This window comes from Chamaea fasciata, unplaced genomic scaffold, assembly GCF_029207755.1.
Source record: "Chamaea fasciata isolate MVZ Bird 193981 ecotype frontalis unplaced genomic scaffold, bChaFas1.0.hap1 SCAF_14, whole genome shotgun sequence".
In the NCBI taxonomy this organism is placed as follows: Eukaryota; Metazoa; Chordata; class Aves; order Passeriformes; family Sylviidae; genus Chamaea; species Chamaea fasciata.
Window position 1 is genome coordinate 10,502,722 of NW_027094099.1, and position 13,960 is coordinate 10,516,681.

The window sequence follows — 13,960 nt, forward strand, 5'->3', positions numbered from 1 at the left end:
AGAATTTAAATATTCTTTTAGGTGAATCACAAACTCTTTAGGTTGTAGTTTAAAAATCTGAATTGTCAATGTATGAAATACTGGAACTTTTGGTAAAGTTGAATTTGTCAACTACAGGCTTAATAAAATTCTTTATGCGTACTTGGTGACTAAAAATAACCATGTGGTGTGCTTTCAGTATACTTTTCAGAGAAATTTTTTTTAAACGTGACTTTTTCCAAGCCGGGTTGCTGCTCAAGAGCCCTTCGTGGAAAAGAAATCCAGGTGTGTTGGATTCGGTCAGCTCTGGGGCCGTGTCTCCCGGGGCTGCCTCCGAGCCCGGCCGCTCCAGCTGCCGCTCCCTCGGGACTGCCGGGGCAGCCGGGCTGGGAGCGGGAGAGCCGGGACAGGAGCGGGGGAGCCGGGACAGGAGCGGGGGAGCCGAGCCGGGCAGCACCGCGGTAGCCGGACCGGGAGAGGGGGAGCCGGACAGCGCAGGGGGAGCCGGGCCGGGCCGGCCCCGCCCGGGCGCCGCGGGAGCCGCGGGCGGGCGGGCGCTGCCCCCGGCGGGGCGGGCCGGGCCGAGCCAGGCGCGCATAAAGCGGAGCCCGGCCGGGCCGAGCCGAGCCGTCGTGTCCGGCCGGCCGAGATGCTGCGAGTGCGGTGCCTGCGCGGGGGCAGCCGGGGGGCCGAGGCAGCGCACTACATCGGCTCGAGGGTTGGTGCCGCGCGGCTCCGGGCCCGGGGATGGGGCTGAGGATGCTCCGCGGGGCGCGGTCCCGTGGGGCCCCTCCGCCGGGGCGCTCCGAGCCGGGACGGGAGGGTGCGGGACGGCCGCAGGATGAGGTTCACCCGGTATCCCCCCGCCACAGTCTGCCAGTGCTGTGTTCCGATCTCCTTACCCTTCGAAACTAAGCGTATCTTAAAAGGCAGAATTTCCTTTAGGCGTCTGCCAGGCTGTGAATAGATTAGAATGGATATAACAAGCCGTGTTTCTGTTAATACTCCGAATAATATACATCTTTGGGGTTACAGTGTTGAGGCATTTGGGGGCTGAGCCAGAGCGTTTTGTCTTTTGTAAGGGCAGCATAATTTTGTTTTTTATTTTTATTTTAAGCTTCGAGGAGTCTGTACAGGATGGGTGCAGCGAACTTTCCAGAGCACCCAGGCAGCCGCAGCCTCCCAGAACACCTGTGCTGCTGATGACAAGGCTACAAGCCCTGTGCCCAAGGACTGTCTTGTTTGCTCATACAATGAATGGGATCCACTGGAAGAGGTCATTGTGGGAAGAGCTGAAAATGCTTGTGTCCCACCTTTTTCTGTGGAGGTTAAGGTAAACAATAGAAGCTAACCTTAAATAGAAAATGTGGAATTTATATTTAAAATTTACTTAAACTGTACAATGCATAAGGTATGGTGTTCACTCTTGAGAATTTTTCTTTCAAGGTAGCTGTTTACATCTGTGAAACTTTTCAGCATAGCTGTGTTGGTGAGAGATGTGCTTTTTTCTTTGGACTTTCAACTGAATTAGCTGTTTTAACAGAAGTCATTAGCAGAGACAACTCTAATATATGCAATCTGCTCTAGTAATATAGCCCTGATGTTATCAAAGTACACACACAAACTTTTGAGATAGTTGGTTGGACTGATTAAACTTTAATTTGGCTTGAAGCTAAGTAGAGTTACCACTTGAAAAAAAAAGTGTTGCTTTCTACTTAATAGTCTGAGCAAAATTGAGTTCTGTACCTGAAGACCAACAGGACTCTTGTCAGACAGCTCTGAAGTAGTTTACTGAAACTCCTGTGTGCTACAGTAAATACTTTGTGGAAATATATAGTCCACTGGTTTTTCAGGATTTTTCTGTGCCTTAAACTATGTCACCAACCTAAATAAATCCATAATTCTTTTATTCTCTGGAATCTTGTATTTAAAACAGTTACACTCAAATAGTGGGCTTGCTCCAGATTTTTGTGCTCTTCACCTGGACTTTAAAGTTGCTGAATATGTGTGTTACCTGCATTTATGGGCATGCTCTTGGATCTTTCTCTTTCATTGTTACAGTACAGTACTACCTGCAGGGCAGCATGTAATCCATGGCTATCACAACAAAATGAGCTGGCACACAACTTCTGCCCAAGAGATCTTAGTAAAAACCCAAAGGATATCCTGACAAAGTTGACCAGAAGACCTCAGTTAAAAAAAAAATAAAAATCTGACATTGAAATAATGGCAAACAAAGATACCAAAAATATGTTTAAAGTGCTGGAAGTGGTTGTTTAGAGGAAGTTTGGGGCATACTTGTATAGAAGATTTCTCTTCCCTTAGCCCTTTTTGTATTTCTATATATTTCTTTTTTAGAATCTAGGTTATGTCTTTCAGAGACTCCAAAGATATCTGAGCAGCTTCAGAGAAGGAGGTGAATGAGGGTTAGCATGTCTAATATACAAGTGTATGTATGTGCATTTATGTAAAACTGACATAGTGAATGTATAGAAACAGTAAAGAATGAAAGGTCTAACATTTTACATTGTGACCTTAAATGTGGCAAAATTCCTAAGCAGTGGACAGGGGCTTGCTTTGGCACCAGAAAAAATATTTCAAGTGTCTAACTTGCTGAAGTGTCACATGCTATACAGGTTTTACTGCCTATTAAGCCGTAACTATTCACATGAGGTCAAGAACTTCACTTTCTCTTACGTGTGATATCAAAAGCTCAGTGAGGAATGCCAAATATAGGATTACCTCTGCAATTCAAATACCTATGATTTAGAGTCAAAGCAAGATTTAAATTTGCTTTATGTCGATTGCCAAGTCCACAACAGCTAATGGGAACAGAGCCATTTGAGATGTTGTTTCCTCTAATTTTCTCTGCTTTTGTCTGAAATACTGCTGTAGGAACTGGAACAGTAACACCTGGAGGTTGTTGCTGAATAATCCAAGCAGCAGTCCAGTCCTACCTTGACATTATTACTATTAATTAATTAATAGATTCATGATTATTTGAATCTCCATGTGGCCAAGAGGTAAGGTCTGTATGTGTGTATTGCTCCAGTATAATACAGCAACCATAATTCCTTGTTCCTGCCCCTGTAAGCACAAAACTTGAGTTGATGGGTATCATGTGCTGTCTGCCGAGTGCATGAGGGTCACTGCTTAAAAGAACTGCCGCTTAAAACGAATGAATTCTACATTTCTAAGGAAAGTTTGAAGCTTTGGACCTGAGACATACTAAAAAATGTATCCAAAATTATAGCAGTTTGATAAAGACTTGCGTTGAGATTGTGTTTTAAGATTGTATGCGCGTTTATTTACTAAATATTTAAATGCAGGAAGTATGGCTGCATTCAGCACTCTCTTCCACTTCGAGACAAGGGTCTAGTATACTCAAGTGTTTTTGCTGTGATGTGGGAATGATGTGCTTGGCATTAGAAGGAGGAAGGAAGGAGTTGAATAGGGAGCCCTGCATCTCTGATGAATATTAATGAGCTGACACTTCCTTGCATATCCTTTTCAGAGCTTGAAATGGGCTATGTAGAGGTAAATACAATACTTGAAAACTTGAAAAATGTTAACATTAACTAGGCAGATGCCCTTTTTTGAATCAGAACTTCTATGAAAAATCCCACAACTGAGATGTATTCTTCTGAAGCAGTTAAGAGTCAATCAGTTGAATTTTACTGCTTTGTATTCTGTAACGTTTTTCAGTGTATTTTGTGAATAATAATGCATTTTGGGTGAGGAGTATTAATAACATAGATCCTTTTATTTTGAGTGAGAAAATGAGAGTGTGTACATGTGTTTACTACTGAATTAGGCAAAAAGAATTTTGATCTGAATTTAAGTTTTAATATCCTAAATTTATTAACTGTCTTTACTAGGTAAATCATGATAATGTTAATTATTTTCCATGACATATGTTTAAGGTAAATAGCAACAATAAGGAACAATACTGCTGTTTCTTAAAGACAACTTTTCCTTACAGAACACTCTTAAATTTATTTCTGAAAAGAAAGAGTTTGTTTTAAATGTTGTCTTTTCTGTGTCATATCCATGGTCCTTTTTGAACATTCTGAACTGACTTGTATGTCTATGACAAAAGGGGCCTGAAATGCCAACCCTGATTTGCTATGAAATACATGTCCCAACCATATATAGCCTTCTCCCAGTTATTCAGAAGGCAGGGAATAGGAATAGTGTTACAGTGTTAACCTTTATTCTGTTGTAACTTTAAGATTACACCATCCCATTAGTGCAACACAAGTGTGGTTCCTCAGGTTTGAAAATAAAGCAGTACTAGAGGATGTGGTGGAGAGATGAGCTGCACCTCTTAGGGATTGGTGATATTCACATACACCATGGCTGGCTCTGAAAATAACCGGCTTCAATCCACAGGACGAATTTATCTCATTAGCAGAACATGTTTCCATAGGAATGCTAAGCACTTCATGTGATCTGCATGTGACTTCTGACCAGCTGCCAAGTTTGAGGTGATCAAATTACCCAAGACCTTACTTACAGAAAAAGAACAAATTCCCTCAGGAAGGATGGGAAGAAGCTTCAGTACTGGAGGAGCAGGATGGCCATGCTGAGGCTCTCTATGTAAATGTTAAGGCTGAATTTTCTTTCTTCTCTCTCTTACCTCTATAGCATGAGGCAAATACCCAGAAATAGCAGAGGATAGAGTGAATAGGCTGGATTGTTAAAGGGGATCAGGCATGCCTTCAGATTGATGCCCTTCCCTGCTCGGGGCTCAGTGGCAGTGCTAGCACAAAGGAACATTATGGCTCTGATTTTGGTGAGAACATTGTGTTCTGGGAGGCAGCCAGGACTGCAGTGCCAGGAGACAACCTCATGTTTGGAAGGGCAGGTTCTTCTGCATCCCCTTGCTGTTCCTCCAACTTGCTGACCTGTTCTGACCTCTTCTGCTGCCATTCCAGAAGGGCTCCATATGCACTTGCATCTCAGCTGACACTGACATGGCAGAGGAACATCAGATACATCAAACTGAAGGAGCATCATTTGTTTTGATTATATGTCTCTTTTTTCTCATCCATGAGAACTGGGACATTATTTTGAATTTGGTTTTAATCGAAGAAGGCTATCACAGCATTTCAGCAGAAGATTTAGGTCTGTAAATGTTGACCATGTTTTAATCCAACCTTGGCAGGTGAATTCAGCATCTTTTGCCTCTTCTAGACTGCTGCTGCACCTGAAGAATGGCCCCTTCTGGGCCAACAAGGCATATACTTGGGATGGCTTTAGAATTTCTGATGTCACCATTGTGACATTACTGAAGTAAGGTTGTAAGAAGGTGACTATAGATGTATGCATTTTGCAGATGAGCTTAAGCTTGTTTTAATTTAAAAACATGTCTGATAGCCTTATATATAGCAGAGTCTACAGTGTTTGCCATGTTTGGTGTGTTTGCACAAGTGTTCTGTAATAGGGACCAAATGACCCCTTGGCAACACTAGTCACTCAATACTTACTGAAGTGTAATGTAGTCAAAATACTGCAGGACTCAGATAAAAGGCACACTCCAACATATTAGGATTGAGAACAAGAAACTTTAACATTAAGAATTGCATCTTATGCCTCTATTTTGCTCCAGAATAACTGGTGATTATTCTTTGTCACTTCATGTTCTTTTGTTTTAGGCAAACACATACGAAAAATATTGGGGATTTTACCAGCAATTTGGAGGCCAGGGTTTCCCCAAAGACCATTTAAAAAAAGCTGTTGCTGAAATTGAAGAGATGTGCAATATTTTGAAGGGAGAAGGTGTTATTGTCAAGAGGCCTGATCCAATTGACTGGTCTGTGAAGTATAAAACACCTGATTTTGAGTCTACAGGTAAATGGTTTTCTATTATTTAAGGTCTTGTCTGTTTAGCTCTTGTCTGAGACATTTGGGATGTCATCTAGTCTACCTTCCAGCTAGGAGCAGGATTATCACCAGCACGAAGTGAGGTCAGAGATTGTTTTCTGTAGCTAAGACTTGGAAGATCTCCAGGGATGGAGATTCTGCCCCCTGATTTGCTGAGCAGTTTCAGTGCTGGGTGAATTTCCTGAGGAAAGACCTTTTCCTGATACCCCACCTGAACCTCCCACACCAGCATCTCTTGCCAGGTTCCCCCTCTATGTTATCACTGCCACTGCCAGGAAGTGCTAATCTGTCATGGCCCTCAAAGTGGCTGTAGAGTGTTTCTGCTTTGTCCCCTACTTGCCACATGAAAGTGAAGTGCTCAAATTCCCTCTGACTCTCTTGATAGTTCTCTGTTGGATCCTGGAGTTGGATCCATCTTAAACTATGGAAACAAAACAGTTGGAGGCAACATTTTACCAGGAAGATCCTCACTAGTGTCCAGGAAATTTGAATGTCCCTTTACCTACACACATTCCTCCATGTATGCGTTTGGTTATCTGCAGTGAGAGCACATTGGCTCACCAAGATTTGCATCAAGTGTAGTCCCCACGCTTCTTTCATGTAAAATATGTTGTTAATTTTTTCTAGTGGAATTCAAATTCATTAAGGAACAGAAAATGTTAAGGAAAAGTCTAATGGGACTACTTTCTGCACTGGTTTTGTGTTTCATCAAATTCCTCTTCTGTGCTATTACTTTTTAAAAGGATAATATATAAAGAAATGCTGTTCACTTGGAAATTTGCTGCCTGTCATCACTTTCTAAAATCATCTGCGTAATGCATAAGCCTTGGTCTAGTTAATTTTCATCAGCCAAATTATGAAGTGGAGGTTTGATGGTGGATGGCTTTCATCTAGTTGTGAATCTGTTACGAGTGAGGCTTTGTAGCAAAAGGTCCCTGTATTTTGAAAGAAAAATATTACTTTGAAAAATTACTGAAGAATGCAAGGGTCTGATATTACATGCTGGGTTCCTCATATTGCTTAGAATTATTTTTGCTATCATTTTGGGTAGAAATAATGGTAAAAAGAAAAGGGAAAAGTGCCTGAGCTGAAAGAGCTGAGAAAGGCTTATGTGTCTCATTAATGGCCACTTTGCTTTCAGGTATGTATGCTGCCATGCCAAGAGACATCCTGTTAGTGGTGGGAAATGAAATTATTGAAGCACCTATGGCTTGGCGCGCTCGGTTCTTTGAGTACAGGGCATATAGACGACTAATCAAAGATTATTTCAACAGTGGTGCTAAGTGGACAACTGCCCCAAAACCCACCATGGCAGATGAACTCTATGATCAGGTACTGCTCTAATTTTCCTGCAGAACTTCAGTTCTCGTTACACAGAATTTTGTTGATAGTTTCAACTTGATTTTTAGGATTCACAAAATTGTGAGGGGGAATGGCACAAAACAACCTGGGAGACTTGGGGGTTTTTTTAGTTTTGTTGTTTTTTTTTTTTTTTCTAGTGTATGCAAACATGCTGCAGCCTTTCCAGCTGAAACTCAGTGTGTGCAGTTAGAGAACAAGGAACAGGAAGTTGTGTCTATTGAATTCCTCTGCTTTGAATTGTTTTGGTTACTGGCTGTAACTGAGCATTACTAAAGAGGAAGGAATGCTAGAAAAACATCACAGAGATTACTTTCAAGAATAAAGATTCCCTGAGAATGTCCATATGTCCTGAGTGCAGTAAGAAAGTGGGAAAGAATATATATTTTGTCACAGAAAAAAACCCCAGCTCATAATCCTTATTTTGCATGATGATTGGTATTTTGAAAATTACATAAAAGAAATAGTGAATGATCCAAACTGTATTTACCTTCCAAATATTATAGCGAATAGTTTCCTAATTTTTTTCCTAATAATTTTGACTTGGACAATTTTGGTAGTTTCCTATAAGGCCCCAAATGCATCAGAACCTTTGTGACAGCATTTACAATAAATGCAGTAAACTAATTGTTAAATCATTGCAACTTTCTGGGAACAGTGTAATCAATGATAGAAGGGAGACTTTGTTAAACAAAATTACCGTAGAGTCACCTTCAGTATTAGAAAATTTTAGAGCCTGTAACTACTTACCTGGTATTTTTTATTTGTGCTGGATTTTTACATCTCACTTGTTCTGATCTGCCTTGTTTAGTTTTAAAATTATTTGTAATAATTAACCATCTTCTAGCTTTAAGTTCTGCTCCATTCTAAAATGTGGAAAAGTAAGGAGTAAGGGAAATAGCTTCCATTCCAGTATTTCTGTCACTGTGCAGTGATTTGTTGGACTGGTATTAAACTCCACTGGTAATGAATACTTTTGATCGTGAAGTCAGAATATTATCCACACAGTGGTTCTGAAGAGCAATTAATTTCTTGATATAACTCGTCTCTTATCTTGTGACCTATCCTTGAATGTGCTTAAAGCCTTTTATGTCCACATTTAGATTTTCTTTTCTATTCTAATAAGAAGTAACCAAAACTACCTCCAAGGAACACTCTAGCTATCAATATTAACACATTTTCCTAATTTCAAATTACTCTCCACTAGCAAATTAATTGAGAACTTTCTTTCAACATCTCCAGCCTAAAGTTTTTCTCTTTTCTACAACTAGAATTATCCAATTCACTCTGTTGAAGACAGGCATAAACTGGCTGCTCAGGGAAAATTTGTAACTACTGAATTTGAGCCATGCTTTGATGCTGCTGACTTCATTAGAGCTGGAAGAGATATCTTTGTACAAAGGAGCCAGGTAAACAAAGCTTTCTTTCAACAGTTTTTGTATCTCTTTTAATGACTCGTATTTTGTCTTTTAAAATTCCTGAGTAGCGTTAAAACAAGAGAGTTGGCAAAAGAAATCGGTCTTCATAGAATGTTTGATATACAGATTAAGATTGCCTTCCAGGTAAGGAGTTAGCTAAAGGCACAATGTTCTCTATTATATTGGCTTTAAATATTTAATGAAATAAAACCTTAGACAAACTAAGCTTGGATGCAGTCTATATTCTAGCCTAGTAAAGCTTAATTTGTCCTGTTTTTCAGGTTACAAACTACTTGGGTATTGAATGGATGAGGCGACACCTTGCACCGGACTACAGAGTGCATATAATATCCTTTAAGGATCCCAACCCTATGCACATTGATGCCACTTTTAATATCATCGGGCCTGGTCTTGTGCTCTCTAACCCGGACCGTCCCTGCCATCAGGTGAGAGTGTACAAGGGGGGAAAGTGTTTTGTGTTTAAAAACCACTCAGCTGGGTTAGTTCCCTGCTGGGTAATTACTGTTCCACGCATTCCACTGTCTGTTGCTTCCTAGGTCCAAGGTTAAATATGATGGAAGTAACCTAATTTTTAATAACGTATGAAAACAAGCACCTGGGATGTACTACTTCTCTGAACACTTCCACTGCTTAAATACTTTAATAGCATCTGAAGAGAAAGGCTTCTACTGCTCAGATGAAAAATCTCCCTTTTTAGTCCTATTTTGAAAGCCTCTGCTTTGGTATTAATTGAACCAATGGCATTCAGCTTTGAGTACCTTCTGAAGACAAGAGACGTATAAAACCTGCTACTACACTGAGAAAAAGCTAATATTGCTGAGCAGCACAATGAGGTCAGAAAGCTTTCCAGAGAGTGAGAGCTCATCTCTGTTACAGTCATGTTCTCTGCACTGCAGTGCTTGGGGATTTTTGTGAGGATCCCTATGACTTCAGAAGCTGCAAACCACAGGGAATAGCTGAGCTGACACTGAATCAAAGGGACAGAGCTGGGTGCTGCACATTATGGAGCCAGCTAAAAGCAGAGTTAGTCACTTCTTGGCGAGTCGTTTCAATTCGAATGGTCTAATTGAAATACGACCTCCTTTAGCAACCATTCTGAAAACATAATTTGAAAAACAATCCTTTTTTCCCCTCCTCTTTTCCCTTCCACAGTTTTTCATAATGTTACTTGGAAGAGGATGTTCTTCTTGGTCTCCTTGTATTAGACCCATGTTCTGGGACTTTTTTTCAGGGAAAAGTGCTGTTTGTGTAGATAGAAAAGATAAATGCAGCTCGCTTCCCCAAAAACTGGTTTGGCAGTTCTGGATGACAGGGGAGTGGTGTGTGTGAATGGTGCGGATGAAAGGGAGCGTTTCTTTAAAATCCTGGCAGGCCGGGCCGGTTATTAAAGTGTTCGGGATTGGAGCTCCACCTCGTGGTAACGCTGGAACACTCGCGAATACTCTTCCAACTATTCAGACAACGGAGATGAAAAGTCAATTCTCCTTCGCCAAATTATCGTCCTCTTCATTTTAACTTAATTATGTAAATCTTAGAGACACAAATTATTCCTTGGGATGCCCTTATATTGTTCCCTTTGTTGAATGAACTGCATATTAATTTTCTTATAAAGTGTGAAAGAAAGGTAATTTTGTGTTATTTCTGATGGGTTTGTTTTTAGAAGCACCAGTGTAACTCATATTCATGGCTTTTATAATCATATGGGAAGAAATAATACAAAAAAAGGGCAATTGAATATGTTTGGGTGTTACCAATACATTTACTTAACAAGATCCAAACTGCAAATGCTAGCTTTTGTCTTTAGCATATCTAGCATATATGAACCCAATAGAAAGAAGTAAAATTGGTGTGCAAAATCTAAAAAACTTCTAAAAATGCGTGTATGAAAGCTGGGTTTGTAGATGAATGAGGGCCAGAATAGTGAACTGAGGGCAGGGGATGTCATGTACATTGGAATATTCTGAGAAAATCTGGCATAGGTTGGACGAAATAATGTGATACTCCAAGAACCCTCTTGAGAATATATTAAAATTGCTCTTCCAGATTGAGCTCTTCAAGAAAGCTGGTTGGACTGTGATTCAGCCCCCAGTGCCACTCATCCCAGATGGTATAGTCACCTTTCCCTTTCTAAGGATTCCAAGAGTACCCTTAAGGGTATTAATATGGAGTAACATTGGTGCAGTACAAGGTTTATTCTCCTGTTTTAGATCATCCGCTGTGGATGTCTTCTAAGTGGCTCTCCATGAATGTCCTGATGCTGGATGAGAAACGTGTGATGGTGGATGCCAATGAGACATCTATCCAGAAGATGTTTGAAAAGCTGGGTATGTCCTAACACACTTCTACAGATATTTAAAAGAAAATGATTGTACTACCAACCAGGGTAAATGGAGCTTTCACTTAAAGTAGTCAAAGCAGCCAGCACTTGAAAAAGTACTCAAACAGCTGGATTAGCAAGGAAGAATAATTCAGTGATTTTTCTGCTGAATACTTCAGTCATAGAAATACGGTCTTCCTTTCCCCCTACAGCTTGCAGCACATAAAGGTATGAGTAGGAACTGAAGTTATTGCTAGGATGCCTTTGAAGGATCTTTTTTAATGTTAACTGTCCAGTTTGAGGCCAACATCTGTCTTGCAGAGGTTGAGTGCACCTATTGCTGAATTATATAGAGCTGGGAATCCATCATTGCCAAAATACTTTTTCTAGTTGCAAACTCATTGTACTTTAATATGTCAAATTAAGATCACTTAACCCAGGTATTTCTGCTCATTTACGGAGAATCTCGGTCCTGTGAGATGTAACTTCATGATAGTGTGGAATTCCTTCAGATATGCAGTGACAGAAGAACTGTATTTGAACATAAAATACGGAAGTCTTGTTTTACACAGCTGCTCAGTCTTAGGTTGTTTTATTGCATGACCAAAGAGTTGAAGATTTAAAAATACTTGAAAGTACTTAAAGAATGAGGCTATTAATGCTAATCATGGCTTATCTTTCACCCTTGAACTTCATCCTCTATATAAGTTCTAAATAAAACTCAGAGTTTGTAGGACTGAGATGGGTCTACTGGGAGCAACACTATTGCTGACCTAGGAGAGATTCTACTGAGCTGCTCCTGAGCTCCTGAAAGTGCTGAGAAGCAAAAAGGCAAGCTCTGTAACACAGAAGTTGTCTGATCCTTCTGTTAGGACTTTGTATAGGAACCTTAACCTAGGCAAAGAGCCTCTTTTCCCTTTCAGAGAAAGAGGGAGTCAGAGCTATCTACCTTGAATACTTTTTTTCTTGAGAGGCACTTGAAAGAGCCCATTCAGTGTCTGAATCATAAATGCACACACATATTTATGAAAATGTGCCCTGATCATATATTGTAGCAGAATTCCAGCTAATCCTTCACATACTGCAAAACCTGAATTTATCTTTTTAGTGCTGGCACATCATAACACATCAGACACTGGCTGTGCTCCAGGCACTGTGTATTCCTGAGGGTGTCACCAGAATAAACAAGCCAGCTATATTCCTAGTTTTTTCTCTGCCTAAAATTTGGGAAAACAAATTCTTAACAAACTAGTAGGAAATACCTTCCACATTTACATCTAGCCATATGATCTGATAAAGTATCATCTAATGTTCTGATCAGAGCTCGCCATGTGAAGCTGAGAATCTAATTTTAAAGTGTGCCTTGTACATTTCTTCCAGGCATTTCTACAATTAAAGTGAACATTCGCCACGCCAATTCTCTGGGAGGTGGCTTCCACTGCTGGACGTGTGACATCCGCCGCCGGGGCACCCTGCAGTCCTACTTTGACTAGCAATGAGCCCAAGAGCTCAGTGAGCCCAACAGCAATGGTTCAGCTTCTAAAATAGGCATAGGAAATGAGCAAGTCACTGTCACTCTTGTTAAAATGACTGCATGAGCTCTAGTGCTTGATAAGTGGTGTCCTCATAATGGTCTGGGTAATGTTTTATTCTTAAATACCCTTCACTTTCAGTAGGATAATTGAAACTACTTCCATCAGCAATACAGGTTTTCTGGCTGCCTTTTTGAAAGACATCCTTCATCTGTGAAGCCTTTTCACATTGGCTTTGAATGTAAAAGCTTGACAAGACAGCTAAAAGGTCTTGCTAGAATAGCTTGGCCACTAATACTGGATATCTACCTCTGTCTAGTTACCTTATCAAATAGGCAGCTTGAAATATGAAACTTGAGTAAACTTTCCTTATTCCTTTTAACCACTTCATCATTCTAATACATTCATGTCTAATGAAGTTGAAATAGATGCAACTGTATAGATCTCTTAGGGAACCAAGTAATTTTATCATGTTTTTCATGTCTAGCCATACAGATATTTACAGAAAATTTTCAGTACAATCTAACTTTTAAGACATGTTCACTTACTTGCCATGTTCTTCTACATTTTCTTCTGATGCATGTCATGCACCTGAGTACTTTTTTTATATTGCTTTTTGTATTGCTGAAATTGGATTTTATTTAACTTTTAAGTGCACAAATGATAGCTAATATTCTGCTTGTACAGGTTTCACTCTGAGTTGTTTACATAACTTAAAAAGAGGCACAAAAGAAAAACCCAACAATAACTCCCTCCCAACCTTCTGACATCTTACAACCCGGACTTCCTTCAGCTGTAGCAGATACAGAAATATGTATCAAACATGCCTGATGCTATGGAGGAATTTGAGTTTTGATTCCTAAATATGTACTTTTTATGCTAATAAAGTTTTTTGCATTCTCAATTTGTTGCCCTTCTGTTAATGTGTTAATATGAAATGTCTGGATGGAGACAAAATACACATGGAATTTTTTTCCCCTGTAAAACGGGTAGCATCTTAAACTCTTTTATAATGCAGAAAACCTTTGTAGTGTATTATTCATATACCATGTTTCTACTTCTGTTTTTCATAGAAGCATGGCTGATGGGGGGAAGTACCGCTGATATATCTTGCTACACTATAGATGAATCTATTACAATGCAGTGTACCCTGAGAGAAGAGATGTCAGGCACATACATGCTGTATGGCCACACTTTAGAGCTGGGTAGGCTTAAACATATCAACAATCAACAGTTAAATATCAACATTCTAGAATGATTTGACATGTGCAAAATAGAAAGAGATGATTAGACAGCTGCCAACACTTAACAAGGTAGAAATTGTGTCAATTTTCCCTTTAAAATCAAGGCTTGATAGATAATGGAAATTTGTCTGAGTCTTCCTCTAACCCAGCTCTGTTTTCCACCATTGGCACTGGAGCTGGGCAGCTGCATTAGAGCAGCATGCA

The 13,960-nt window shown here is 40.1% G+C and overlaps 1 protein-coding gene across 1 annotated transcript; it reads left to right on the plus strand.

The window, feature by feature from the left end:
- Positions 1 to 606: 606 nt before the first annotated feature.
- Positions 607 to 13,498, plus strand: GATM (glycine amidinotransferase). Its single transcript, XM_066196471.1, has 9 exons — positions 607 to 697; positions 1,097 to 1,312; positions 5,637 to 5,832; positions 7,007 to 7,197; positions 8,496 to 8,633; positions 8,924 to 9,088; positions 10,707 to 10,770; positions 10,871 to 10,987; positions 12,361 to 13,498. The coding sequence occupies exons 1-9, from the start codon at positions 629 to 631 to the stop codon at positions 12,471 to 12,473; spliced, it is 1,269 nt and encodes a 422-aa protein (XP_066052568.1). The 5' UTR covers positions 607 to 628; the 3' UTR covers positions 12,474 to 13,498.
- Positions 13,499 to 13,960: the final 462 nt, after the last annotated feature.

Excerpts from the sequence above, each read along its gene's own strand:
- GATM (XM_066196471.1), top strand. The coding sequence starts at position 629 with ATGCTGCGAGTGCGGTGCCTGCGCGGGGGCAGCCGGGGGGCCGAGGCA. Across the intron at positions 5,833-7,006 it reads ACCTGATTTTGAGTCTACAG|GTATGTATGCTGCCATGCCA; the intron begins GTAAATGGTTTT and ends CTTTGCTTTCAG. Across the intron at positions 7,198-8,495 it reads CAGATGAACTCTATGATCAG|AATTATCCAATTCACTCTGT; the intron begins GTACTGCTCTAA and ends TTCTACAACTAG.